This window comes from Elephas maximus, chromosome 7, assembly GCF_024166365.1.
Source record: "Elephas maximus indicus isolate mEleMax1 chromosome 7, mEleMax1 primary haplotype, whole genome shotgun sequence".
Lineage (NCBI taxonomy): Eukaryota > Metazoa > Chordata > Mammalia > Proboscidea > Elephantidae > Elephas > Elephas maximus.
Window position 1 is genome coordinate 128,793,879 of NC_064825.1, and position 26,346 is coordinate 128,820,224.

The 26,346-nt window shown below is 59.1% G+C and overlaps 2 protein-coding genes across 7 annotated transcripts; one reads left to right on the top strand and one right to left on the bottom strand.

Annotated features, from left to right (window-relative positions):
* The first annotated feature begins 821 nt into the window (after positions 1-821).
* On the top strand, positions 822-12,247 carry SIPA1 (signal-induced proliferation-associated 1). Of its 6 annotated transcripts, none has more exons than XM_049892501.1 (17): positions 829-897; positions 2,731-2,840; positions 3,120-3,884; positions 4,530-4,657; positions 4,743-4,919; positions 6,855-7,029; positions 7,708-7,811; positions 8,041-8,198; positions 8,289-8,898; positions 9,250-9,524; positions 10,578-10,796; positions 10,879-10,990; positions 11,084-11,192; positions 11,273-11,374; positions 11,462-11,516; positions 11,716-11,794; positions 11,879-12,247. In XM_049892501.1, the coding sequence occupies exons 2-17, from the start codon at positions 2,756-2,758 to the stop codon at positions 12,023-12,025; spliced, it is 3,300 nt and encodes a 1,099-aa protein (XP_049748458.1). In that variant the 5' UTR covers positions 829-897; positions 2,731-2,755; the 3' UTR covers positions 12,026-12,247. The 6 variants fall into 6 exon arrangements, with proteins under 6 accessions (XP_049748461.1, XP_049748458.1, XP_049748462.1 ...); XM_049892502.1 differs by lacking the exon at positions 829-897 and adding an exon at positions 905-1,082; XM_049892504.1 differs by lacking the exon at positions 2,731-2,840 and having other exon boundaries at positions 822-897.
* A 2,859-nt stretch (positions 12,248-15,106) lies between these two features.
* RELA (RELA proto-oncogene, NF-kB subunit) lies at positions 15,107-24,305 on the bottom strand. Its single transcript, XM_049892506.1, has 11 exons — positions 24,178-24,305; positions 23,542-23,568; positions 23,294-23,445; positions 22,978-23,126; positions 21,746-21,837; positions 21,266-21,397; positions 20,252-20,356; positions 19,820-20,032; positions 17,490-17,570; positions 17,322-17,396; positions 15,107-16,570 (listed from the first exon to the last, which is right to left on the bottom strand). The coding sequence occupies exons 1-11, from the start codon at positions 24,182-24,184 to the stop codon at positions 15,882-15,884; spliced, it is 1,722 nt and encodes a 573-aa protein (XP_049748463.1). The 5' UTR covers positions 24,185-24,305; the 3' UTR covers positions 15,107-15,881.
* Between the last annotated feature and the right edge of the window lie 2,041 nt (positions 24,306-26,346).

A 26,346-nucleotide genomic window follows, 5' to 3' on the forward strand; every position in this document is an offset into this window, starting at 1 on the left:
AGTTTCTTCTATCTGGGAGTGGTTTGGAGGAGGGAAGAAGAGGTAGCTGTCGGGGGATGAGCACAGAGGGGAATAAAGGACAGGCTCTGGGGTACCATGGAGATCAAGGTCAGACAGAGAATGAGGTTCAGGTAGGCCTGGGTCCACTTCCCCAAAGCCCATTCCCTTTCTCAGACCTTCCCTAAAGGTGGTTTATGCTCAGTTTTCTACCTGTTATATGTTCAGGGTCGCTAGGTTGTATGTTCAGAGACTTCCAGTTTCAGTCGTTCCTACACTTAGAGTCTTGACCTTGGCCAAAGCCTTTCGCTGAGCCTCACTTTCCGCAACTGGAAAGAGATGACACGGGCTTAAGGTGTTCTGCTAATAAATGAGGCAGTGTGTGTGTGGCAGTGTCCCCAGGGCCCAGCGCCTGGCAAGTGCTCCCTAGCATCTGCCGTTAACCTACGCGGTGCAGGGATGGACGCTAGGTGGCCTCAGCTAGCCCTCCCCGCTGGCCTGGAAGGAGGTACAAGTATACTTGTTCCGCTGCCCAGACGAGGAAACTGCCCGTGAGTCGGCACAGCCGCGGAAGGCCATACAGCTCGTCTCGGCTGGCGCAGCTCCAGTGGGGCGCTCTGAGTAGGGTGTCCAGTAAATCGTTTTCACGCCCCGCGACTGCCTTCCGCCAGGCCTGGGTCCCTGCGTCCCGGCTCGCGGAGCTTCCCGCCGGCCTGGCCCCGCCCCCCGTCGCGGCCCCGCCCCCTGCAGGCCCCGCCCCCAGGCGGATCCGGCGCCCTGAGCAGCCGCGGGAGAGCGGGCAGCGGGGGGTTCCCAGCGCGGGAGGCGGCGGCCGGCGGGAGCGGCGGAGGTACCGGCGGGAGCGGGGGACCGGAGGCATCGCGGCCGGGCTGGACAGAGGTGAAGGCGGCCTGGCGGTGGGCCGGGTGCTGTGGGGTGGGAGAGGGAGTCTTGCCGCATACGCCGCCTGCGCTCTCCCTGGGGGTCCCAACTCCAGTCTCGAGCCAGCACTTCCAGTCCCCTGCCTCCGGCTGGCGGCCTCCACTCCCTCCTCGGCGTGACGGCCCAGGGGGGCTGGTGTGCGGGTGAGTGGACGCGGTGGCTCCTCCCGGAGGCGCTTTCGGCTGCCCCCACTGCCGGGGTGTGCGGGGCTTCCCCTGTCTTGGGGCTCCCCCTGTTCTGGGGCTCCCCTCCTCCCGGGCGGCCTCCTCCTCAGCCTTTGCACACCGCCCCGGAGTCCCGGCCTGGCCTGGGAGGAAACATCTGTCGCGCCCCCTGGCAGCAGAAACGGGGTCATGACCTCCAGATGTGCTGGGAAGTGTCCAGTGCCTCCCCCTGGGGCGAAAGCCCTTCCGGATCTGTGGGGGCGGGGCCGACCCCCTCCTCCTCGGTGACACAGGCCTGGAGGAATGTCCCGGCCTCAATGGGCCCTGTGTGAAGCTGCGGGGTGGGGGGCAGAGCTCAAGAACACCCCCAAGGCAGGGCCAGAGCCCGGCACGAAGCCAGAGCAATAAATAGGCAGCCAGGGGTTGACACACACAGAACTCACTGGTGTATACAGAGCTCAGCCCACACGGAGCAGGGGCCAGCCAGAGCACCCCCTCGTGCTCCCCATCATACACCCAGTACACCCCAGCCCAGGCCCAGCCTACATGCACACAGAGCTTGGCACATGGAGGGAGCCAGCCTGCATCCACCACACATGCTTAACACATGGCTGGAGTTACTCATTTCACCCTCTTCAATCTCCCAACAGCCTTAGAGGAAATAGGAATCATCAACCCCATCTTAGAGATGAGAAAACCGAGTTTCGGGGTCAGGGTCAGAGCTTGTCTTAGGAGCAGCCAAGGGAGAAAGTTCCCTGAGCTTTGGAGACCTGCCCCTTGCCCCCACCCCTTCTTGGCTCACTGGCTCAGCCCCACACAATAGCCTGTATCACATAATTGCACCCCCAGTGGAGGGTCTCATGGCCCTGCCCCAGCTGCCTGCTCCATCCTGGGTTTGACTGGAGGTGGCTCCCCACATGTTCTCACACTACCTTTGCACCTGCCTCTGGCCTCACCACATTTCCGCACTTAGCAGGTCCCTGGTGTCTTGGGTGTCTCAGTCTTACATCCTGTGAAACCTTGAGCCTCAGCCCAATCCCCTACCTACCACACCAACACACACAGGGATAGGTACAGCACTGTGCAGGCCCTGGGGATTGAGAGACCCAGGTTCAAATCCCAGCACTGATGTGGAATTGCTTCAGGAAGAGACCCCCTCCCCTGGACCTCAGTTTGAACATCTGTCAAGGGGTTCAAATCTCCCCATCAGCATCAGTGAGCAAGATAGAAGTCTCCATGGTCCCTGTCCTGCAAAGAGGCCCAGCTAGCACAGCCCCCTCCCCTGCCCCTAGATGTGGCCACAGTGGCCTCCCAGGGGCAGGCTTGAGCCTGTCCTTGAGGCCAGGGTGACTTGGGTTCCATGACTGAGCTGCTGTGACCCCAGCACCTTCCTCAGGATGTGGGGCCAGGTCGGGGACTGGGCCCAGAGTTGGGGCCATTTCCTGCGCTGAAGGAAGTACTTGTCCATCCCTGCTGGCACCCTTGAGGTGCTGAGGTATCGAGGCCATGAAGGCCAGAGTATTGAGACCCTACCTCTAGGTGTCCAGCTCCTCAGGGACCCTGGAGGAAATGGGAGGGGCAGGGAGGAAAGTCTCTGGGGACAGGACGTCCTCCCTTTGTCAAGCAGGCAGAACCCAGACCCCAGCAGCCCCATGGGTTTCCCAGCCGAGTCAAAACAGTCCTTTCTCCAGCTCGGTTTTGGTGGGACCTTCATCCTGGGCCCAGGCCAAAGGCAAGGTGTGTGAGTGTGAACATGGGACCATGGCAGCCCAGGGCTCCAGGACTCTCAGGGCCAAGGGCCCAGCAGCGCAGCCCATGGCGCTGCCAGCGCTCAGCTGGGGGAGGGGGCTGGGAACCTCAGCCCCAGGCAGACAAGGAAGTGGCCAGGAAAGCGGAAGCAGGCTTTGATGGTCGTGGAGGGGGCCGGAAGTCAACCCGGGTGGTGGAGGACCAGGCTGGGGGCCTGGGTTCCTGTTTTCGCCCCAGGCCCCTGTGAGCAGCCCCCATCTTCCTCAGGGCAGGAACCGCTGCTACCACCTCGGCCCGCCAGCTGGGCACCAAGCACCCGCACCGCCAATGCGGCCCGGCCCCCGGAGAGCCAGGCCCGCGGCACGCCCATGTGGGCCGGCGGCGCGGGGAGCCCTCGTCGGGGCCCAGTCCCGACGCCCACAGATGACCTCTTCGCCCGCAAGCTGCGCCAGCCAGCCCGGCCCCCACTAACCCCCCACACCTTTGAGCCGAGGCCGGCCCGGGGCCCGCTCCTGCGCAGCGGCAGTGATGCGGGCGAGTCCCGGCCCTCCACTCCAGCCAGCCCCCGGGCCCGGGCCCACAGCCACGAGGAGGCCAGCCGCCCTGCTGCAGCCCCCACCCGGCTCTTCATGGACCCACTGGCGCTGCTGGGGTTGCCGGCAGAGAAGCCAGAGGCGGCCTTCCCGTCTGTGCCCGAGCCCCGCTGGTTCGCCCACTACGACGTGCAGAGCCTGCTCTTTGACTGGGCGCCAAGGCTGGGGGGCCACGCAGAGGCTGTCCCTGGTACTCTGGCCCCCAGTGAGAACCAGGCCGCCGGCTCGGACCTGCTGCTTGGAGCGCCTGGCTTCATAAGCGAGCTCGGGGGTGAGGGCGAGCTAGGCCTGGGAGGACCGGTGTCCCCACCTGTGCTCCCCGCGCTACCCAACGCTGCGGTCTCTGTGCTGGAGGAGCCACAGAACCGAACCTCGGCCTACAGCCTGGAGCATGCAGACCTGGGTGCCGGCTACTACCGAAAGTACTTCTATGGCAAAGGTGAGGGTAAGGCAGGCCCAGGGAGACCGCAGCCTGCCAGGGAGGTGCTAGAGGGGGCCTGGGGGCAGAGGTTCTTGTCACATGCAGTGGACACAGTAGGGCTCCCTGTAAGGCCCTGGTCATAGGAAGGATCAGGCGCTGAGCCAGGGCAAAATGTCAGCCTCTGCCTCCCAGGCGAAGCCACCCTGCTGGGCCAGCTTTAACTGCCTCAGGAGGACCAACCCCTGGCGTCCACCAACAGCCAGGGCTGCCCTTCTGCCGCCGTCTGAGTCATCCTCATACCCCTCTGATGTAGGGGAAACTGTTGTTCCCCACCATCGCCCAGAAGAGAGGACTCCAGAACCTTGAGAAGAAAAAAAATATGGGTCTGGTGGGCGGGGCCAGGGCAGGATCTAGGCGTGGGAGCAGACCCCTTGGGTCTGGGGCCGCGGTAGGGCGGAAATACGGAGGGGGTGGTGCATAGGGTAAGGTTTATGGGCACAGGCCTAAGTCAGGAACTTAGCCAGGTAGTGTGGGCGGGGCTTCAGTGGAGGAGGGACTTAGTCCCGGTCTGGGGGCGGGGCTTGTAATGGACATTGTCGACCGAGAGCGGGGCTGTAGTGGATGGGAACCGGACCTAGAGCCCATGGCCGTCCCTCCCCTCAGAACATCAGAACTTCTTCGGCCTGGATGAAGTGCTGGGCCCGGTGGCCGTGAGCCTGCGGCGGGAGGAGAAGGAGGGCAGCGGAGGGGGCACCCTGCACAGCTACCGCATCATTGTGCGGACCACGCAGGTGGGCTGGGATCGTGGGGTCCGGCCGCGGGTCGCCTTCCCCACACCCCGTACAGATTCTGAGAGCCCCTACACCCCCTCCTCAGCTCCGGACTCTCCGCGGCACCATCTCAGAGGATGCGCTCCCACCGGGGTCCCAGCGGGGCCTGTCCCCAAGGAAGCTGCTGGAGCATGTGGCGCCGCGGCTGAGTCCGACCTGCCTGCGCCTGGGCTCAGCCTCCCCCAAGGTTCCGCGCACGCTGCTCACGCTGGACGAGCAAGTGGTGAGTGGCCAGGATGCCTCCTACAGCTAGATCCTGTCCCAACCAGCCGGTCCAGGTCCCAAGCACTTAGCCTCTGACCTTGATCCTGGGCCCAGCGGTTTCAGCAGAGCTAACTTTTCAGACAGGGCATAAGAGATCAAAGTAAGGTCTGTGGACGAGCAGCATCCATATCACTTGGGAGCTAGACAGATACGCACATTCTCAGGTTGCACGTGAATGAATCAGAGTCTGTGCGTTAAGGAGCCGCCAAAGTGATTCACGTGCACGTCACAGTCTGGGAAACACTGTTCTGACTGCCCCCCTCCAATCTCCTCATCATTCCTGCCAATTTGAGCTCCAGCCCCTGCTTGCTCTCTTCCCAATATAGGGTGCTCACTCCTCCCTGGGGTTGCCCTTTCTACTGTGGAACTGGAAGTCCTTTCCTAACCTGTGCTGAAAGCTGCCCACTGGCCTTGGTACTCCTTGCTGCCATTCAATCCATCAGTCATTCAACAAACTTTTCTCCCACTTTCTCGGTGCCAGGCCCCAAATCCTGGGGACATGTGCAGATCAGGGACTGTCTTTGAGTAGCTCACAGCTGGCGGGGGAAACAGACTCACAAGCAGATCACTGAGATACAGGAACAGGGTAGCAGAAGGGAATGGTGAGGGCTCAGTCCTTAGCCAGGGCTTAGCATCATGGAGGAAATGCAAGCGCCTCAGCCTGGATGGGCAGGCATTTTCTGGGCAGACAGGGTTGAGCAGGGCTTTCTGGCAGAAGCAACAGCTCGCGCACAGGCTTAGAGACTGAAAGCAGGTGGCATTTGGAGTCCTGTAGGTAGTTCAGCGTGGCTGGAGTAGGGCTTGTGGGAAGAGAGTGGAGAAAGGTTTGCATTTGGTGCTGAGGACACAAAGGAGCCATGGAAGGATTCGAAGCAGATCTGAGAGTAGAGCTATTTTCTGGCTGCAGCACGGCGGGGGTGGGCTAGACTGGAGAGGCTTTCGCAGTAATCCAGGCCAGTTATAGTGTTGAAGATGGCGGTGGGTAAGACATGACAGTGCAGGGTGGAATGGGAAGCCTTGTGACTGATGGAAAGGTAGAGGGCACTGTGAGATTCCCTGGCTTCTTGGCCCCTGGGGGTTGGATTTTATGGAGCCAGGGATCCTGGTAGAGGGTGACTTCAGCAGCTGGAGAAATAAATGCGCCTGAGCTCAGAGCAGAGTCTGGGCTGGAGGCAGAGATGTGGGTGTCACCCTGTGAAGGTAATCCCTGCAGCCACTGAGGGTGAGAAGCATGTGTGGAGAAGAGGCCCAGGCACAAGAGTAAGGGGTCCCTGAGGCCCCCAGGCACAGAAGTGAGCGGTCCCCAGTGCCAGCCATGGCCAAGAGGATGCCAGGACGAGGCCACGCTGATGGGCTGCAGTAGGAGCTGAGGTCGAGAGTGAGTAGGTTGGGAAGAATGAAGGTGAAACCGGGCTGTAGGTGTGGACAAACGAGTGAAGAAGGAAGGCGGGTGCTGGAGGGGAATCCGCTTGTTTTAACCAGGTCAGAGTGCCTGGGGCTGTGCTGGGTAAACCAGACAGAGAAGCAGGGGAGAGTGAGCGGGGCTGGAGTACAGCTTAAGGTCTCCAGAGGCTGGGCTGGGTGCTGGGAAGAATGACAATGGGACATTTATTAGGAGCGAGCGAGCGCACCATGTGTAGGGTCCTCTGTGAATCAGGAGAACCAACCCTCTCCTGGCCCCTTCCCACCCTCCTCTACCCCTCTGGGCGCTGGGAACAGGAAAGATTGCACACCCACCTGGTAGGCAAGGACACAGAGGTCTCAGGTAGGGCTGGTGCTCAGGCCCACACATGAGGCCGCCCAGCCCCCAGGCCAGTGTCCTGTCCATTCCCCAAGGCACAGTGTGGGGGGAGGATGGACTGAAGCCTGTGCCTTTGCCTGCCGCCCCCCCCAGCTGAGCTTCCAGCGAAAGGTGGGCATCCTGTACTGCCGGGCAGGCCAGGGCTCTGAGGAGGAGATGTACAACAACCAGGACGCGGGGCCAGCCTTCACGCAGTTCATCAAACTGCTGGGCAACGTCGTGCGGCTCAAAGGCTTTGAGAACTACCGGGCCCAGCTGGACACCAAAAGTAAGGCCCAGGGGCCTGGTGGAGGGCAGACCCATGCTGAGGGGTGGGCTTTCTTGGAGAGAACCTTTTCACTCCTCTGTCCGCTATTGTCCATGGGCTAAGGCAGGGAACTTCTTTGGATAGGCCTAGGATGTGGGCTGGGGGCTGCAGAAGGCCCAGCTATGGGCTGGGAGGAGGGGCTGAGACTGTCCCCCAAGGCCCTGGTACCCCACTGCTTGAGCTGGGGCAGGGGGGATTTTGGGGTACCATCCCCTCCATCATATGCCACCAGCCCCACCTCTTCAGGAGCCCTGCTTCTGTGGTGGAATGACCCCAGGGCCCCTGGGAGGGGTTTTTATCGAGCATCTCCCGCCTGCCTTCCCCTCCTCTGGTGTTCATATGACTGCTTATGCCTGGGTCAACCATCTGGCCTCTCCTAGACACCAGCTTAGCAGATCCCTCCTAGCAGACCATAGCTCATTGCTGCCTTCATTCTATCTCAGTGCCCCATCCCTTTGCCCTGGTGTGGGGCTGGAGGCTGGAGGGAGTGGTGGCACCATCATGGGGTTGTCCACCTGTGGTCGGGAGGTCTCTGCTCTGGGGGGTGGGAGGACACAGGTTCCTGAGCGTGGACCAGGATGGAGGTTCAAACCCCTCAGATTCCCCTGTTTTCCTCCTGTGCCTCCCTCCTGGCTGCAGCGGACTCCACTGGCACACATTCCCTCTACACCACGTACCAGGACCATGAAATCATGTTCCACGTGTCCACGATGCTGCCCTACACCCCCAATAACCAGCAGCAGGTGTGAGAGGGGCTGGGGGTGGCCAGGAGCTTCTGGGCAGCCATGGAGGGACTGAGCTCTGTTGACCCCCAACAACCCTCCCCATTGATGGCTCCCTCCCCAAAGACAAACGCTGAGGGCTTCACCAGGAGCAGGTGGGGAGCCAGGCGGCCCAGGCTCTCCCCTGCCTGAAGGAGGAGGTATTTGGGGGGAGACAGCCTCCCCTCACCCCCTACCATCTAACCCCCAGCTCTTGAGGAAGCGTCACATTGGCAACAACATAGTGACCATCGTGTTCCAGGAACCAGGCAGCAAGCCCTTCTGCCCCACCACCATCCGCTCCCACTTCCAGCATGTCTTCCTGGTGGTTCAGGTGCATGCACCCTGCACCCTACACACCTCCTACAGGTAGGTACTCATCCCAGGGGCCCCAGGTCTCTCATGGGCAGGGGTCTTGGACCCTCCTTCCTACCCCTGACCGCTGGTGCCTCACTTCAGGGTGGCCGTGAGCCGCACCCAGGACACCCCGGCCTTTGGGCCAGCTCTGCCCCCCGGCGGAGGACCTTTCCAGGCCAACGCCGACTTTCGGGCCTTCTTGCTAGCCAAGGCACTCAATGGCGAGCAGGCAGCGAGCCATGCACGCCAGTTTCACGCCATGGCCACACGCACACGCCAGCAGTACCTGCAGGACCTGGCCACCAACGAGGTGACCACGACGTCGCTGGACTCCGCCTCGCGCTTCGGCCTGCCCTCACTGGGCGGGAGGCGGCGGGCACCCCCTCGAGGCCCTGGCGCAGAGCTGCAGGCTGTGGGTGCGCTGGTGTGGGGCGTGCGCGCGGCACCTGGAGCGCGGGGCGCTGCCGGGGGTGAGGCGAGTGGCCTCGATGGCTCTGAGGTGCCCTGCCTGCTGGGCATCTCGGCAGAGGCGCTGGTGCTGGTGGCACCGCGTGACGGACGTGTAGTCTTCAACTGCGCCTGTCGTGACGTGCTGGCTTGGACCTTTTCCGAGCAGCAACTCGACCTGTACCATGGTCGCGGGGAGGCCATCACCCTGCGGCTCGACGGATCCCCCGGCCAGGCCGTGGGCGAGATCGTGGCACGCCTGCAGGTAAGCCCGTGTGGGCCACTGAGGCCCGGGGTCAGGTGGGGTGGAAGGGCGCCGGCTGCCCGCCAGGGTTCTGCGGACCAAGCCTACTTTCCAATCCCTCTATCCTGTCGAAGAGGACGTGGGGGTGGGGGCATATGGGGGAGAAAACCCAGCATGTGTTTGGCAGAGTTGGAACTTGGGGTCCTCGGGCCAGTGACTCTGGTCGCTGAGCCTCTGGTCTCCATCTGTCCAATGGGTTGCTATGCTCTGCTCTGGGGCTGGACAGCTCGGTGTGGCCTGGGGTTGGGGTCCCTGGAGGCAGGGCCTGGAGCCTCTTCACCGAGACACCTACATCCCGCCCCGCCCCTGCAGCTGGTGAGCCGTGGCTGTGAGACCCGCGAGCTGGCGCTGCCCCGAGACGGCCAAGGCCGCCTGGGCTTCGAGGCGGACGCCGAGGGCATCGTCACTCACGTGGAGCGCTTCACATTTGCCGAGACGGCCGGGCTGCGGCCCAGGGCGCGTCTCCTGCGGGTGTGCGGCCAGACGCTGCCTTGCCTCGGACCCAGCGCCACCGCCCACCTGCTGCGCACGGCGCCCAAGGTCTGCGTCACCGTGCTGCCCCCGGACGACAGCGGCCGGCCGCGCAGGTCAGGTGCTGGGACTCGGAGAGGGAACCGTGCCTCTGGCCACTGTGGGGTCTGGGCCTTCCCTACCGCCATAGAGTGCTCTCGGGAATCCCGGTAGCGGCTTAGACGTCTCAGTCTCAGTGAGCCGCATTAACCGCAGCTGGAAAATGGAGCGGCCAATTCAGCGCGCAGCCTTCCCTGCTCAGAAGATAGAATCGATCGCAATCACTCTCCTTTTTTAAGTTCTCCCTGCCCCAGACACACGCTATTGATTACTCACTGTGCCAGGAGTTGGCAGACTTTTCCATCAAGGGCCAGATAGTAAATATTTTAGGCTTTTCTAGTCGTCTGGTCTCTGTGGCAGCTACACCGTCCCTGTAGCACAAAACAGCCGTAGACAATATGAGATGAAGGAACATGGAAGTGTTCCAGCAAAATATTATTTGTAGAGACTGAGATTTGGGTGTTATAATTTTCACGAGTCTTGAAATATTCTTTTGATTTTCTTTTTTTTTCCAGCATTTAAAAATGTGAAAGCCATTCTTAGCTTGAAGCAGTATACACACAGGACACGGGCTGGATTTAACCCCGAGGCAGTAGTTGCTAGATCCCTATGCTAAGCATTTATCTGTCTTGCTGTTAAATCCTCCCAGCAATTTATGAACCCAAAACTAAACTGGCTGTGGTCGAGTTGATTCCAACTCATAGTGACCCATAGGACAGGGTAGAACTGCCTCATAGGGTTTCCAAGGAGCACCTGGTGGATTCGAACTGCCAACCTTTGGGTTAGCAGTTGTAGCACTTAACCACTAAACCACCAGGGTTTCCAGCAACTTATGAGGTTGGTACTGTATCTCCAGTTCAGAGATGATGAATTTGCCCAGGATGCACAGAGGCAGCACTGGGATAGAAACTTAGATCCAGAAAAATGGCCAGCAGCCAGGCAAACATTTTTTCGTGGTTGTCAGGGAGTTTGGGAGCTCTCCTGCAGCTGAGCCTCGGGCGGCTGGGATCTGGCAGGGGTTGCAGGATGCTGGGGAGGGCTCCTGCCTGACAGTGCCCTTCTTCCACCAGGAGCTTTTCGGAGCTGTACACGATGTCTCTGCAGGAACCCAGTCGGCGGGGCGCCCCCGAGCCAGTGCCTGAGGAGGCCCCCGGGGTGGCCCTGCCGCCAGCCACAAAGCAGCTCCAGCACCTGTGCCTGCCCGATGGCGCAGGCCCTGCGGGGCCCGGGGACCTGGCTGAGGAGAGGACTGAGTTCTTACGCAGCCAGAACTCGCCATCGCCCTGCAGGTGCACCCTCCTGGCCCTCACTCCCTTCCAGCCCGGCCATGGTGCATAGCTGCCAGTGCTGAGCTGCCCCTGCTCTCCCCAGCTCGCTGTCAGATGAGGCCCCTGTTCTGCCCAACACCACCCCGGACCTCCTCCTAGCCACTACAGCCAAGCCATCAGCACCCAGTGCTGGCCGGGAGACACCCCCCACCCAGGTGAGCAGAAACAAGGCTCTGGCCCAACAGGTGAGGGTGGGTACAGTGGTGACAGTGGGTGTCACCTCATCTGCACCCTTTACTGGCCCCCAGGATGGGCCAGCTGGTCCCAGTGGCTGTGAGGACAGGGGTGACCCGGCCCCGGAGCTGAGGGCCTCCTTCCTGCCACGAACCTTGTCTCTGCGGAACTCCATCAGCAAGAGTGAGTCTGGACAAGGGGAACTAGAGGAGGGCAGGTGGGGACAGCCCGGCTCCCTGCTGATCCCCATCCTGTGCCCGCAGTCATGTCGGAGGCAGGCAGCGAGACCCTGGAGGACGAGTGGCAGTCCATCTCGGAGATCGCCACCACGTGCAACACCATCCTGGAGTCGCTGTCTCGGGAGGGTGAGGCCACCAGGCACTGGGGGTAGGAGCCTGGCTGAGACTTTCTCCCTTTACCCACCTGCCCACACAGCCCCTCTGTCCCCACAGGACACCCTGTCCCAGAGAGCGGAGACCCCAAGGGAACCTCAAAACCTGATGCTGAGTAAGTTTCTCACCTGATACTGCCCATGCTGTGCCTGTGTGATCACCATTTGTGCCTGTCCTTTGGGGTTAAGCATTGCCCCAGGGCTCCACTTGACATACGCCTAAGCCTAAGAAGACAGGTTGGGCTCCTCCCACCCAGGTGGGGCTGGGATGCTGCTTCTGCCCCTGGGGCTGAGTCCTGACCTCCATGTCCCCAGGCCAGAGCCAGGGAGCCTGTCAGAGAAGGTCTCTCACCTGGAGTCCATGCTCAGGAAGCTGCAGGAGGACCTGCAGAAGGTGAGGGGCTGGGCTGGGCAGCGGTGGGAGCCAGGGCTGCCCCTTGGAAGGGGCTGACTGCTCTGACTCCTGCCCCACCCCCAGGAGAAGGCTGACAAGGCAGCCCTGGAGGAGGAGGTGCGGAGCCTGCGGCACAACAACCGGCGGCTGCAGGCCGAGTCGGAGAGCGCAGCCACCCGCCTGCTCATGGCCTCCAAGCAGCTGGGCGCACCCGCCACCGACCTGACCTGACGTGGGTCCAGCTCAGAGCTGTCCAGGCCCTGGCAGGCACCTGGGCCACACCGGGCCCTCGGCCCTCCTCAGGAACTTTCTCCCTGTGCGGAGGATGTGTTTAGCACTGCCCCCACTCCCTGGTCCGTTATCTGGTGGCAAATTTGCCCCCATCCTGCCCCTGTTTGTAAATACTCTTCAAAGACAAGGGGACTTAGGGAGTAAAGTAGCCACTGCCATTTGTATGTGTCTGGGGGTGCAACTGTTCATGACATGAAGAGGGATGGGGCTTTGCTCCCAGGGGCCCCAGCCTGGCTCCCAGGACCAGTTTGAAGGGCAAGCCCTGGGGGCACTGGTGTAGGGTTGGGTTGGCACTCACTGCAGGGGTCTCTGAAGCTAGGCCACCTTTGGCTTTTCTCTGACAAACATTCATTTGTTTCTTCTGGGAAGGAAGGAGCTACCCCCCACACCTGCCTTGCTTAGTCTTCAGAGCCAGGCCCAGCCACACCCCTGTCCTGGGACCACACCTCGTGTGCTGGGATCAGGGGCAGAGGGTGCACCTGCAGGGCAGGGGAGGGCAGAGCTTAGGGGTCAAGGAGAGCCTGACCATGCCCCCTTGGAAGGCCCTGTCCTCTTGCAAGGCCCTGTGCTCCAGGCAGGACCTATGTCTTCTTTCTGTGCTCACTCGGCCTGGCACCCCCTTGACCAGCCACCCAGATCCTGCGAGTACCACAGGCCCAGTCCCAGAGGTGGTAGCTTCTCTGTCCTAGCTTAGCCACCTAGGGGGTATCTCCATGCCCCCAAGGAAGTCAGCCCTTGACCCAGTTATTACCAGCCCACCACCCCTCTGCTCCTTCCCAGGCAGGGCCTTTCCCATGAGTAGCATCAGGAGGTTCAAGCTTGGACTTTGTCCAAACTGTTTATTTTCTGGGCCTGAGGCCCAGAGAGGGCACTGACTTGCCCACCATCCATGCCTAGTCCAGCCCCTTCCGCAGGCTGGCTGAGGCTCTGGCAGGACGAGCTAGGCTCTGAGAAACAGAATGCTGGAGAATCAGGAAGACTTCATAAAGGAGGTGACGTTAGGGCTGAGTTTTGAAAGGTGAAGAGGAAGTGTACCTAGTGTAGGACCAGTCTGGGGACCTGCTGGACTGGAGTCACGGTGCATGGGAGAACCCAGGGTCCAAGAGGCTGGAGCTGGATCAGAAAGGACTTTAGGGACCCTAGTGTAGCAGTGGAAACCCTGGTGGCGTAATGGTAAAGTGCTACCGTGCTACCGCTGCTAACCAGGGCCGGCAGTTCAAATCCACCAGGCGCTCCTTGAAAACTCCATGGGGCAGTTCTGCTCTGTCCTATAGGGTTGCTATGAGTCGATTCCAACTGGACGGCCCTGGGTTCGGTTTTTTCGGTTTAGAGTAGCAGTGTCCTAGCTTGCTGTTGAGGCAGTGTGGCAGGCTCTGGTCATACTCTCTGGGTAGCTGCAGAAAACTGGGGTCTGGCCATGTGATTGACAGATGTCCAAAGAGAGAGTGCTGGGGTGAGATTCAGGTTTGAGAGCCCTTTGGCTGCAGGAAAGGCAGGGAGGTCATGGAGGCTGCAGCCGCAGCCGTGGTGGGAGTGGTGGTGACTGAAACTTGGGCATAGAATGCACACGGGGAAAATGGGCCGACTTGCCAGAGTATGGTGAAGGATCAGACACCAGGGACTAGGGGAGAGGTGGCCTCCACACTGGTGGCCAGGTTTCTGGCTGGAACCCTGAGACGGAGGAGGAGGGGCCGGCTGAGGACGGCTGAGGTCATTTGGAGCAGGGTGAATTTGGGAGGGAGGCAGAGTGGAGCTGCCTGGTGGGCCGGGCCAGGGACAAGAATTTGGGACTGGTAAACCACGAGCAGGATGAGCTCAGGGAGTGTGGGAAGGGCTTCCGGGGGTCATGGGAGGTTACTGCAGGACGCGAGGACAGCCAAAAGAGCGAGACTCCGTCTGGGCTGGAGAACTGGGCTCACTCGGTCCCCTCTAGACCCCCAGGGTTGGGCGTGGCGTCGACGGGGGGCCCTGGCCTGGCCCCACCTCAAGCGCTGCCAGGCAGGGTTGCCGAGGCCTAACCTCGTGCCACCAGCTCGGGTGCCGCACATCATGTGGATGTCCAGCGTGGCCTCGCCCGGAGTGGCCCCGACCCAGGGAGCGAGATCGCTGTAGCGCGCGACTCCCGTGAGCGTTCCTGTCCCCAGTACTCGGCCGCCGCTGGCATCTTCCTCGCAGGCCCCGTCCACCTGAGTCTGCACCCAGAGTGCTCTCCCAGAGGACTCGCTGTATTTTGCAAAGCATCCTGCCTTCACCCTCCCGCCACGGTGCGAAGCCCGGAACATACAAGCCATCAGTCTCAGGACCGCTTTTCTGTTCTGAAACGCGTCTGGGCGCCCGGGCTCAGAACGTTGTCACTACGCATGCGCGCCAGAGAAGCCGCTGTCCGCCCCTCCAAGGCCTTGCCCTGACCCTGCTTTAGTGCGCGTGCGCCAGACGAAACCGGAAGTAGGCCCTGCTCTCGCTCCGTGGGCTGTGGCCTGGTTTTTGTTCAGGCCTCACGGGGTGCGTTTGAGAATCCTTCGCTCCTTCCAGAGCAGTGCATCAAAGCTCATGGCGGGGCGGGCGTAGACCTTTCCTGGCATGTCCCCTTACCCCGAAAAGGCCAACTCTCCACAGGCCACCCAGGAAATTAAGTCCAAACCTCTGAGCCCTGCGTTTTTTCTCTTTCACAGCCTGGCCCCAGCGAACCTTTGCAGGCAGTCTCTTACCCTGCTCACCTCCCAACGCCAGCTAGCCCCTCTGCTTAAGGCCTGGAGCTAATGTATGCAGCCCCTGTGAAGTCGGCTAAAACGACTCCATCCCGTCAGGGTCAGGTGCGGGGAGTGCTGGGTCTCACTGCCACAGGACTGGGACCCCACCTCCGCTGCCTGCTTTCCTCCACTGCAAGGTAACTAGGGGTTTCCAAGCACCCTCAGACCGCAAGCTCCCCATGAGTGTGCATATCCATCTATCTTTCACCATCGTGTGACACAACCAGCAAAGGGTATGCGCTGTGTTTGCAGAAAGAAGGCGAAGCTCTGGTCAGCTTGGCAGCGAATTTATTAGTTCAGAGTAGAAAGAGCAAGAGTCCAACTGCTTTGATTTTTCAGTATAAACTGTGCCTCTTGACTGGAGAGCCATCAGCCTGCCCTCCCCCATCCTCCAAACCACTTGCCCTACCATTAAGGCACTTGAGGAAACGGGGAATGAGGGCATCTCAGCCCAAACCCCCTCTGGATCCTGGAGAGGGCCAGTGCTGTCCCATCAGTTCCCTTTAGCCACAATTGAGCAAGGAAAGGGCTGGCAGGAAGGCCAGGGCCTCAGACGCTGGTGTTAGGGACAAGGACAATGCTAGCGCCACAGAGGAGCTGGTGCAGGGCATTGTTTTGGCTAAAGGAGTAAATGAAATCCATGGTTTGAGGAAGACACCTGATAAGACGACTTTGTAGCCCTAAAGGCCATAGCTCCAGTCTGCCCTTCTCTCTAGGGGAGTACTAGATGCGGGAGGGTGGGGATGGGGCCCCCAGAGTTCTCTACAGAGAGAAGGGAGCAGAACATCAGGACAGGAAAAGAGTTTGAGTCCTTCCAGCTCCCCTTTCTCCAGAGAAGTTAATGCTTCTGCTTAAGCACCTCCAAAAAGAGAGACAGATAGATACTGCTGATAAAAGAATAAAATGTGTTCCCCCAAGACATCGCCCAAAGGAATTGGGGGCAGTAGGAACATGCACCCCGGAATCCATTAAGTGCCTTTGGAAGGGTTCAGTCCCCTGCAGCCGCAGTGCTCCAGGCAGGGCACTGTCACCGCCCCCCCACTGCCTTAGGAGCTGATCTGACTTAGCAGGGCTGAGAAGTCCATGTCTGCGATGGAGGAGAAGTCTTCATCCCCTGAGAGGAGGCCGTTCGCAAGCCCTGAGGCACCCAGGGGGGCGGGAACTGGGTCAGGGGCCCTCTGGGACCCTGTCACCAGGCGGGTTATAGCCTCAGGGTACTCCATCAGCATGGGCTCGGCTGCATGGGGGGCCATAGACACACCCTGGTTAAGCAGCTGCTGAAACTCGGAGTTGTCGACAGATGCCAGGTCTGTGAACACAGCTGGGTCTGTGCTGTGGCCGAGCAGGGCACCCAGATCTTCATCAGCATCAAACTGCAGCTGTAGCAGGGCCTCTGTCAGTGTCCCTTCCCCGGCCTGGGCGGTCTTGGGGGCTGGTGGGCCCACAGCCTGAGCAGGGCTTGGGGCTAGGACTGGGCCAGGGGTTGGGGCCTGGGCTAGAGCTGATGCCATGGCTGGGGCAGGAGCTGGCGCCGGGGCCAGAGCTGATGCCATGGCTGGGGTGGAAGCTGGCGCCGGGGCCAGAGTTGATGCCATGGCTGGGGCAGGAGCTGGTGCCGGGGCTAGGACTGGGGCTGGGGCCTGGCTTGGGATCTGCCCAGAAGAAAAGATCATGGGGGGGAATTCCTCAAAGTTGATGGTGCTGAGGGATGGCGTAAAGGGGTAGGGCTGGGGGGCTGGAGGAGAGAGACAAAGAAGTGGGGTCAGAGAAAGCCCAAGAGACCCACCCCTGGACCCCAGCCCCTCTTCACAGTGCTCAGGATGAACCCACCCTGTGAAGTCACTGCCAACGCCCTAGCTCCTTCCTCTTACCCAACCTGACCTAGCCTGTAGGGTCCAGTTCTAGCCTCACCTCCTCCTCGGAGCCCTCCCTGACTACTCCAGCCCACAGAACTCTCCTTTCACATTTTAAAACGCTTCCAGCTCTTAGAGGGAAGGATACTTTCTGAGACCAACCTCCTCATTTAACAGCTGGAAAACCAAGTCCCCAGGGGGAATGAGCCCAGTGGGTACCAGGTTAGTCTTCTTTGAGCCACACAGCAGCATATACAATTTACCCCTTTCGAGGTGACTTTTTTTGTTTGCCTGATTCAGGTGAGAGCTGAGAGCAGAGACTGCCATTTTTTATTTCTATCCAATCACTGCTTGGTTCTCAGACGTTTTGTGCATCAGCCTCCCCGGGAAGCTGCTAGTTCCTGGGCCGCAGTTCCAAAGGCTCTGGTTCAGTAGGTCTCCAGCAGGGCCCAGGAATCTGCACCTTCTCCGCACCCCAGATGACTCTCAGAGGTAATCTAGGCCTCATCTCATCCTCTGAGAAAATGGGCCCCACGTTCCTGGCTACCTCCCTCCAAGAGGTGTCGACACCATGGGCTGACCAGATCCGAACTAGCAAACTAGCAGTCCCGGGGGGGCAAAAGGAAGCCTTACCTGGCTTGGGGATGGAAGCTGAGCTGCGGGAGGGCACAGCGATGCGTCGGGCTGGAGGCCGGGGGTCCGTGGGTCCTGCAGGGCAAGGTCTGGGTCAGCTCTCAATGCCCTGCGCCCCCTGCCCTGCCTGCTCCCCCTCTTTCGGGCTCTCCCACCTCCGCCTCTCACCATTGAAAGGACTCTTCTTCATGATGCTCCTGAAGGTCTCGTATGTCCTCTTGCGTTTCTCCTCAATCCGGTGACGATCATCTGGGAGAGTGACAGGGAAAAGTGGGTCTCGCTCTCCTCTGAAGCCCCTCAGGAGGAAGGTGACGGGCAGAGCTTTCCTCAGACCCTCTCCCAACCTCTGCAGGTAATGACAAGGCCACTGGGACACTTGGCAGGTCTGAAAGCCTTTGGCTTTCTCAAAAAGCCTCTGCTGCCTGAATTTATCCATCCAAAGGCCACACGGGTGACTCGAGGTAACAGGGCCATGCTCTGGGGGACAGGGGACTCATGGAGACCCTAGCCTCCAGCTCCTTACACCTGTACTGCCATGTCTTAGCGCATCTCCAGCCTCAAGCCAGGCTGGCCCTGATCTGTCTATACTCTGGGGCAGCTGCGGTACGACTGGTTTGCTTAAAAATTCAACAGACTCTTAATCCTGTCTTTGATGGTTTGATAGTTTGGGGCTTTCAGAACTGTCTAACAACCTCAGCTCTTGGATAACCCCAGAGTACCCCAATCCATCAGTCCAAAGCCAACCTCAAATCATCTCCCCTCCAAAACCTGGTTTTCTCCTCCTGGGTTCCCTCACCCTCCATCTGCTGCCTCCAAAGCTAGAAACCTTGAAGTCATACTTAGTGTCTCTCTTTCTCTCATTGGTCCTGCTCACTAACTCGACACGTATCTACCAAGCACCCACTATGCTCCAGGCTCCATCCTAGCCACTGGGGACAGAGCCATGAGTATGCACGCAAGGTTCCTGCCGTCAAAGCGCTGGTATCCTTGTGGTAGAAACAGAACACAGCCACACGCACAAACGAGATCTCAAGATGTGCGAGGAGGTCTGAGGAAGGTAAACAGGGTTCTAGCAGCACCGAAAGGGAGGCAGAGGGAGCCAGTTTAGAGGTGGTCGGGGGAGGACTGGTGTGGGCCAGCATGTGAAACCCTGGGGCCACGCGTATCAAGCAGAGGGAGCTGCTCCTGTGCAGGTCCTGAGGTGTGACTGAGCTCGGTGTGTGTTACACACAAAAAGGCCAGTGGGGCTGGAGAGGGGAACCAAGGAGGAAAGTGCAGGAGACGCTACCATTCCCACTGCGAGGCTCACACTGCCTCTTCTCTTCCTGGTGTGACTGGTCTGATTCAAAAGACTTACTTCTGCCTCTGATGATTTGATAATTTACTTCGGGGCTTTCAGAACTACCAACTTCAGCTCTTGGATAACCCTGCCACTGCAACGTCTTCCAAAACCGCCGTCCCACCTCAAGTCTCTCCCTCTTGGACCCTAGGACACACTGCCTCCAGAGAGAGCTTCCAGATCTGGTCACAAACCTCGATGGCTCCCCGCTGTCTTTGGGTGAAACCCTGGGGAATGCCTTGAGCTTACCATTCAAGGCCTCCTCTGCCTGGCCTGCGCACTGCCTAACGTCCCCTCCCACCACAACGTTGCACTTCCCACCACCCTTGCCTTTCCAGATGCTGGCCCACCTGCCTGACAATGCTCCTATGTGTCCTCCTCCAAATCCAATGTCACCTCCTCTGTGCACCCTCCCCAACTCTGCCTCTGTGCTCCCATAACACTCAGCACACACCGCCCTCGGTTTTGTATGTCATCTTGCAACTTCAGGATCTGTTTTGCATGTCTGTCTTCCTCATTTGACTGGGCTTCCAAAGGGCAGGCCTCATGTCTTACTCATCTTTACATTCACAATACCTGGCATGAGCCCTTGGCACCCAGTGGTTATTTGTGGAATGAACCCATGGCTATTTTTTTTTTTTTTTTGCTACCCTGCCATCCGAGCCCTATTAGACTGCTCCCAGAGTACGCATCGCCCCCGGGCTGGAGGACGGGCTGTGGATGAAGATCCTTCTGGCTGTTCCTACTGCGCTCAGACGCCTGACCACCTGACCCAGCCCCGGCAGTGTGGGAGAGACGCACAACATGACGACTGTACCCAGGAGCCAGATGGCCGGGTTCAAATGCTGGCCTTGCTAATAGTCGGTACGTGACCTTGGACAAGTCAACCTCGTGTGTCTCAACTTCCTTACCTCTAAACTACCACAAAAGGCTACTGAGAGAGTAAGAGCAGGTAGTTCACTGAAGTGCTTGGAATAGGACCAAGCAGGTAGGAAGAGTTCCATACGTCTTGGCTGTTGCTGTTATTACTATTAAACGAGGCAAAAACTAGATATGATGTACATCCCAAATCTGACTCTACTTCTGTCTCCCAGCTACAGCTTTGGATACCCAGTCCTGGCCACTCTCTCTCTCTGGGCTGCCCTTCCCAGCTGGCTACCTGTGTCTGGCAGGTACTGAAATTCCATAGGCTCGCTGAGCTCCCGATCGGAAGGCCGCCGCAGCTGCATGGAGACGCGCACGGGAGCCTGCAGGCTGGGATCTGCATAGGGTGGTGTCCGGAACACGATGGCCACTTGCCGGTGCACATCGGCTTGTGAGAAGGAGCCTCGGGCCTCCCAGCCTGGTCCCGTGAAACACACTTCAATGTCCTCTGCAGGAGACGGGGCAGCAGTGAGAGACAGCATGCTTGAAACCCCTGACAGTCCCCCAAATGCTGATGCTTGCTCCGGAGATATATCAACTTGGTAGCCCTGAGACTCCCAAGGTTTTGTAGGGGGTTTAGAGCCAGTTCTGTGATGCTTGCCATCTCTGCCCCACGTTTCCCCCACCTCCTGCTCCAAAGAGCCCAGCCCTGCCCCCTGGTGTGTACCTTTCTGCACCTTGTCACACAGCAAGAAGATCTCATCCCCGCCAAGGCAGCTCCCAGAGTTTCGGTTCACTCGGCAGATCTTGAGCTCAGCAGTATTAGGGGCACCTGAAGGGGGTGGTAAGGAAGGAAGCCTTGAACCACCAGAGGTCCCGGGGGCTGGCCTGTAGGAGCCACTGCCGCCCTGCTCAGCCCACAGGCAAGGGCTTGCCCACAGCTTCCTGACCAAGTCAGACCATCCCCACTGGCTCCTCACCCCAGCCAGGCCAGAAACTGTCCACCAGCACCTACCACGTGCCCAGCACCACTGTGGATGCTCAGACACAACAAGGCACAGAACCTCAACATCTCTGCCCTCACGGAGCTCACGGCCCAGGGGGAACTAATCTGATCGCACCTCTTCCTCCACCTGACACGGGTAATGTTTGAGGCCCAGTTCACACCCACCTTGGCAGCAATGCCCACTTTGACCCCCAGCTCAGGAAGAGGGCAAGGCATGTAGGAAGAGCTCAGTAAGTCTGAGTGACTGTTATTATCAAATAAGGCAAAAAACAAGTACCACCCGTGGGGGCCCAGGGGCCTCTAGTTTCATCCATCCTGCTACACACTTAATTAAAAATGCTGTCAACCACTGTCAGTCCAGCTCATTGTTGAGATGACTCTCTGACATCATTTTGTTCCTGAAGTCCAGTTCCTGGTGTCACTGGCTCAGTTCTGGGCACACAACGCCTAGCCTGTTTTCATACAGGGTGGTAGCAGACCCTGGCCTTCCTTGACCACCCTCTCATCACATGACATTGAAATACCCATCCCCCACTGACTCCCTGCTAGCCTGGCAACTCTGGGTCCCCTTTGCCTGGTCTCCCCGCCAGCACAGAGCTGGGCACAGAGAAAACAGTGAACCTGCTAGATGATGAAGTGAAGCCAGAGAACCTCTCCCAGGCCACAGCCCCCGGCTTCCCCTTCCCCTCCCCAAGCTAACCCCTCTTCCCTTCCTATGGCTCCCTGGCCACTCACGGTTGTCAAAGATGGGATGAGAGAGGACAGGCGGCAGGCGGAGGGGCCTGCCTGACGGGTCGCGCACCGTCACCTGGAAGCAGAGCCGCACAGCATTCAGGTCGTAGTCCCCACGCTGCTCCTCTATGGGGACTGCAAGAGAGCCAGATGGACAGGCGGTCAGGAGAGTGGGGGCAGGGGCACAGGCAGGGAGCGCTGGGCTGGGAAGGCTGATTGAGAACATGGGAAACAATAGACGGCATCCTCAAAAAGGAAAAAGACAAGATTCTAGACCCATCACAGACTCCACCTATGACCCTGGACGTCGTGTCCTGTCTGGGACTGTTTCCTCAGTGGTAAGTGGGAGTCTGTACTGAATGAGAATCCTGTCTGTGCTGTGATTCTTGGTCAATGAGGAAGACACAGGAAAGGTGGCCTCAGGAGGGTGACAGAGATGAGGGTGTACCAGGCAGGCCAGGCCTTCGCCCCCCAACCTCTCACCTTGGAAGGGGTTGTTGTTGGTCTGGATGCGCTGACTGATGGCCTGCTCCAGGTCCCGCTTCTTTACACACTGGATCCCCAGGTTCTGGAAGCTGAGGCCTCCGGGCGTCAGTATGCTGTCTCCAGCAGAGCCTGGGCCCTCCTGCCTTGCCCAATTTGCCCTTCCTCCCTCCCTCTCCATCCCCTATCATCGCCCTCTGCTTAACCATCCCAGTGGCTCCCCACTGGGCTGCAATGAAACCCCGATTCCTGACCCTGGCTGAGAAGCGCTGGATGACCAGGCCCTTGCCAGCTTCCTCCAGCCCCATGGGCTTTTTTTCTGCTCCTAAGCAGCTGATTTTTTTTAAGACGCTAAACTCATTCCCAGTTCTGAGCCTTTGTATTTGTTCTTTCCGCTTGGAACATCCTTTCCCTGCTTCTCTATTTCTCACCATAGAAGTCGTAGCTGAGCAAGGGCTTCCCGGAGCTTCCAATCCAAAGCAATGACCCCCTGCCCTGGGTTATTCTCCTAATCTACTGTTGTTATGTTGTCGTATGCCGTCGAATTGATTCCGACTCCTAGTGACCATACAGAACAGAGTAGAACTACCTCATGGGGTTTTCTAGGCTGTACATCTTTACGGGGGCAGATTGCCAGGTTTTTCTCCCATGGAGCGGCTGGTAGGTTCAAACCACACACCATTCAGTTGGCAGTTGAGCGCTTAACCATTGCACCACCAGGGCGCCTTCCTATCTACTAGCCGGTTTTATTTTCATCACTGAAATGATTACACTCCACCATTCTCTCATTTACTTTCCCGTATATTTACTTGGCCCAGCACTGTGAGGTAGTCAGCTCCAAGGGAGACTGCTGGCTTGGTTTTCTTTCTTGGCACAAGAGATGGGGCACTGACGGACTCACCGTTCCAACCACAGTGCAGGGGTCCAGAGGTGATTAAGGCCCCATCCCTGCCCCAAGGAGCTCACATCTGCTAGAGAGGGGGGTCCATGAACAGATCGTTCCAAGACTAGGGAAGTCTGTTTGTAAAGCTGGGCCCAGGACAAGGGGTGAGGAACTCTGCCCTGTGGCCAGAAAGGAGTAACACTGTAACAGCTTGTGACTGCCCTGCCTCCTGTCCCGCAGCCCACCCCAGGCCTGTGGGGGGCTCACACGTGGATGCAGCTGCCCTGCCTCCTGTGCCTAGCCCCACCTCCTGTCCTGCCAGCCCACCCTGGGCCTGTGGGGAGCTCACCTGTGGATACAGCGGTCTGGGCAGAGCTCAGCCTCATAGAAGCCATCTCGACAGTCCTTCCCCACGAGCTCATGTGGGTGAGGCCGGTGAGGGGGGTCCTTGGTGACGAGGGAGATGCGAACTGTCCCTGGCCCTGTGTAGCCATTGATCTGTCCAAAGTACAGAGAACACCCTAGAGGCCCAAGAATTCCAAAGCCGACTCCCAGACACAGAGGGCATAGTGACCTGGAGGCAAGCCTGCCAGGGCTCAACAGGCCACTCCCCCACCACTCCATACCCCCAGCCTACCCCTGAGAGCTGGTGACGCAGTGCTGACCTTAATGGTGGGGTGGGTCTTGGTGGTATCGGTGCTCCTCTCGCCTGGGATGCTGCCCGCTGAGCGGCCCTCGCACTTGTAGCGGAAACGCATGCCCCGCTGCTTGGGCTGCTCGATGATCTCCACATAGGGGCCGGTGGCCTGGGCCGGCTCTGCAGGGGACATGGTGAGCCCTTATTAGCGGCTGCCCCACTGCCCCAGCTGTGGGGAGATCCACCCGAGCCACTGACGGAGGACAGTCCACTTACCCGAAGGGAAGATGAGAGGGAACAGATCTGGAAGACGAGGGGGCCAAGAGTCAGCATAAGCCACTGTCCATCCTCTGGACCCCATCCCCGCCAAGAGAATATGGAGCCAAGCGCCCACCAAAGGAAACTAAATCAGGGCCTGCTCCTCAAACCTGCAGTGAAGCTAAGGGGTGGGGTAACGGAGCCAGAAACACCTGTTTCCTACGGGAAAACTGGATCTGGTGTCCTTCCTCCCTTTACTTAGGGAAACTGAGTCAGGACCCTCTCTAGTTTCATAAAGAGAGCTGAGGGAGGTTTCTCCCCATCTCCTATGCTGAGGAGAAATCGACTCAGGCACACGTTCCCCTAACAGGGAAACAAAGTTAGAGTTACCCCCATGGACCACGGAGGGAAACTGAGTCAGGGTCTGACTCGCACCCCCACCCAGGGAGGAAACTGAGTCAAGGTCCCCTTCCACCCCGAGGGGAAACTGAGTCAGACCCCTCGCCGCCTGCCCCGCCCCGCGCCACCATCCGGCTCGGCCGCTCCCTGCGCAGCACCCGCCAGCGCAGGAAGGGGCGGAAGGCGTGCGAGGGCTCCCGCCACGGCCTCGGTGGCCCCGCGCGGCCACCCCCCGGGATCCGAGAGCGCCCTCACCTTCCATGGCCGGGGTCCCGGGGGCGGGGCCGGGGTCGCAGCTGGGCCCGCAGCGCGCGCTACAGCCGAGCCATTCGCCAGAGGCGGAAATGCGCCGCGCGCGCCCGACACCGCGTCACTGCCCGGAACCCGGCTGCGCCTGCGCGCTGCGCCGCCGCCGCCGGGAGCGAGTGCGCGCTGCTGGGGGCCCAGGAGGCCTCGCGCGCCGCTGGGGCCGGGAACGAGCGCGCGCCGCGCACGGACGAGAAGGCCGTCCGCCTAGAGCTGCTCCCGGCGCTGCGCGGCGGCTCCGCTCGCTCCCGAGGTCCGGCCCCGCCTGGAGGCGGGCCCGGCGATTACTCACAATATTTTTAGGGGATTTCGGGGCCCCCTCCCGCCGATCGGAGGAGTTGGTGATGTCACCCAGGTCCCGTCTGGAGCGAAGCCAGGGCCGCTGGGCTGCGGCCGCCCGCCCGCGCCGGGGAAGGCCCGGGCTGGCGGCGCCCGAGAGGGCCGGGCGGCTGCACTCGACCCGGGTTTTGTCATCATCGGTAAAGGTGCCTTTTGATGGTAGTTGCTTCAGAAGCTCTTGTTAATATCCTGTTCACCTCAGTCAGATGCCGTTGGGGGGCAAGAGAGCGCCCTGGCCCCACATCTGACAGTGGAGCTTCGCGGAGCTTGCCGCAAAGAGGGGTGGCCGAGGCTCAGGCCCGCGTCCCTGACGCCGGCGGGCCGGGTCGAGTGAGACCAGGGCTCGGAACCTCTCCGCTAAAGGGCTGGTTTGGGATGCAGCCGGACTGAAGCAGTGGGTGGCAAGGGACGCTCAGGGGTACAGTTGTGATCCTCGTCTGGATGGCAGGGCGCCTGCGTCTTGCAAGGATCCGCTCGAACCCACGGGGACACGTCCCCCGCCCGACCCCCCCCCCCAGGGTCTCCAGCTAACGTCCAGCCACAGCCATCGGTGGGGCGCTTCCATTCATTAACCGCGGCGTCTAGAGACGCCTCGGCGCCGGTATCGCCCCCAAGCCCAAGGCGTATGCGTGCCGGGTGGGGGTAACGGACTGGAGCTGGGCAACCCCTTACCCCAGACTGCCTCTTTCTAGAATGATGGTCCGTGGTGGGGTGCGGAGTCTTCTCCACATGGAGAGAGTTTTGTTTTCTTGGAATTCGTTTTAAATTAAGAAATCATTTGGGAATTGGAAAAGACTGGAAATTCTGATTAGCTTTCCCAGGCTCTGAAAAAACAGGAAGAGAAAAGTGAAAACAAGTTACCATCCCTCCCACTCATTTCAGTTTCTCCTGGGGACCTAGTTAGAAAAGTCTACTCACTTTTTTGGAGGAAGCTGACTTCAAGTCGAAAGAATGGATTATTGAAAATCTTTGCAAAATGATGTACAACCATGATTAGTCCATACATGATCCTCTTTTATATATATTAACTTCCTTGAGACAAATTGTGTTTCCTGGATCTGTGGGTTGATGTTTTTCGTGAGTTGTGAAAAATTCTTATCCATTTTCTGTTACTGTATTATCTCTCCTCCATGCTTTTCATATGCTTTCTGGAACTCATGGATAAAATGATTAGATAGGCCACAGAAAAAAATGTTTACAACACATATCTGACAAAATACCTCTATCCAGGATATATAAAGGTCTGCTACAAATCAACAATAAAAAGATAATCCAATAAAATATACAAAAAAACTTTAACATAAACTTCACAAAGGAAGATACACAGTGAAACCTGTGAGAGCCAGAACTTGACGAGACTGTCTCGTTTTTCCAGATCTGGCAAGCTTTCCTCCTTTGCCCGGGTGCAGTCTTACCACTTTTCTATCACTTGTTTTAGTGGAAAATATTTGAGTTTTCCTTCTCTGACAGGTTTTTGCCTTACACAGGTTCCAGCTTTCACAGGTTTTACTGTACAAATAAGTGGTCAGTAAAGGAGTCCCTGGGTGGCACAATAAGCTCTCTGCTACTAACCAAAAGGTTGTTGGCTCCAACCAGCTCATGCCTCAGAAGAAAGCTCTGACAATCTTCCAAAAGGTCACAGCTTTGAAAACCCTGTGGAGTGGAGCTCTACCATACACACATGAAGTCAGTATGAGTCAGAATTGACTCAATGGCAAGTGGCTTTTTTTTTTTTTAACATGTGTAAAGTATTCATCAATAGTCACTAAGGAAATACAG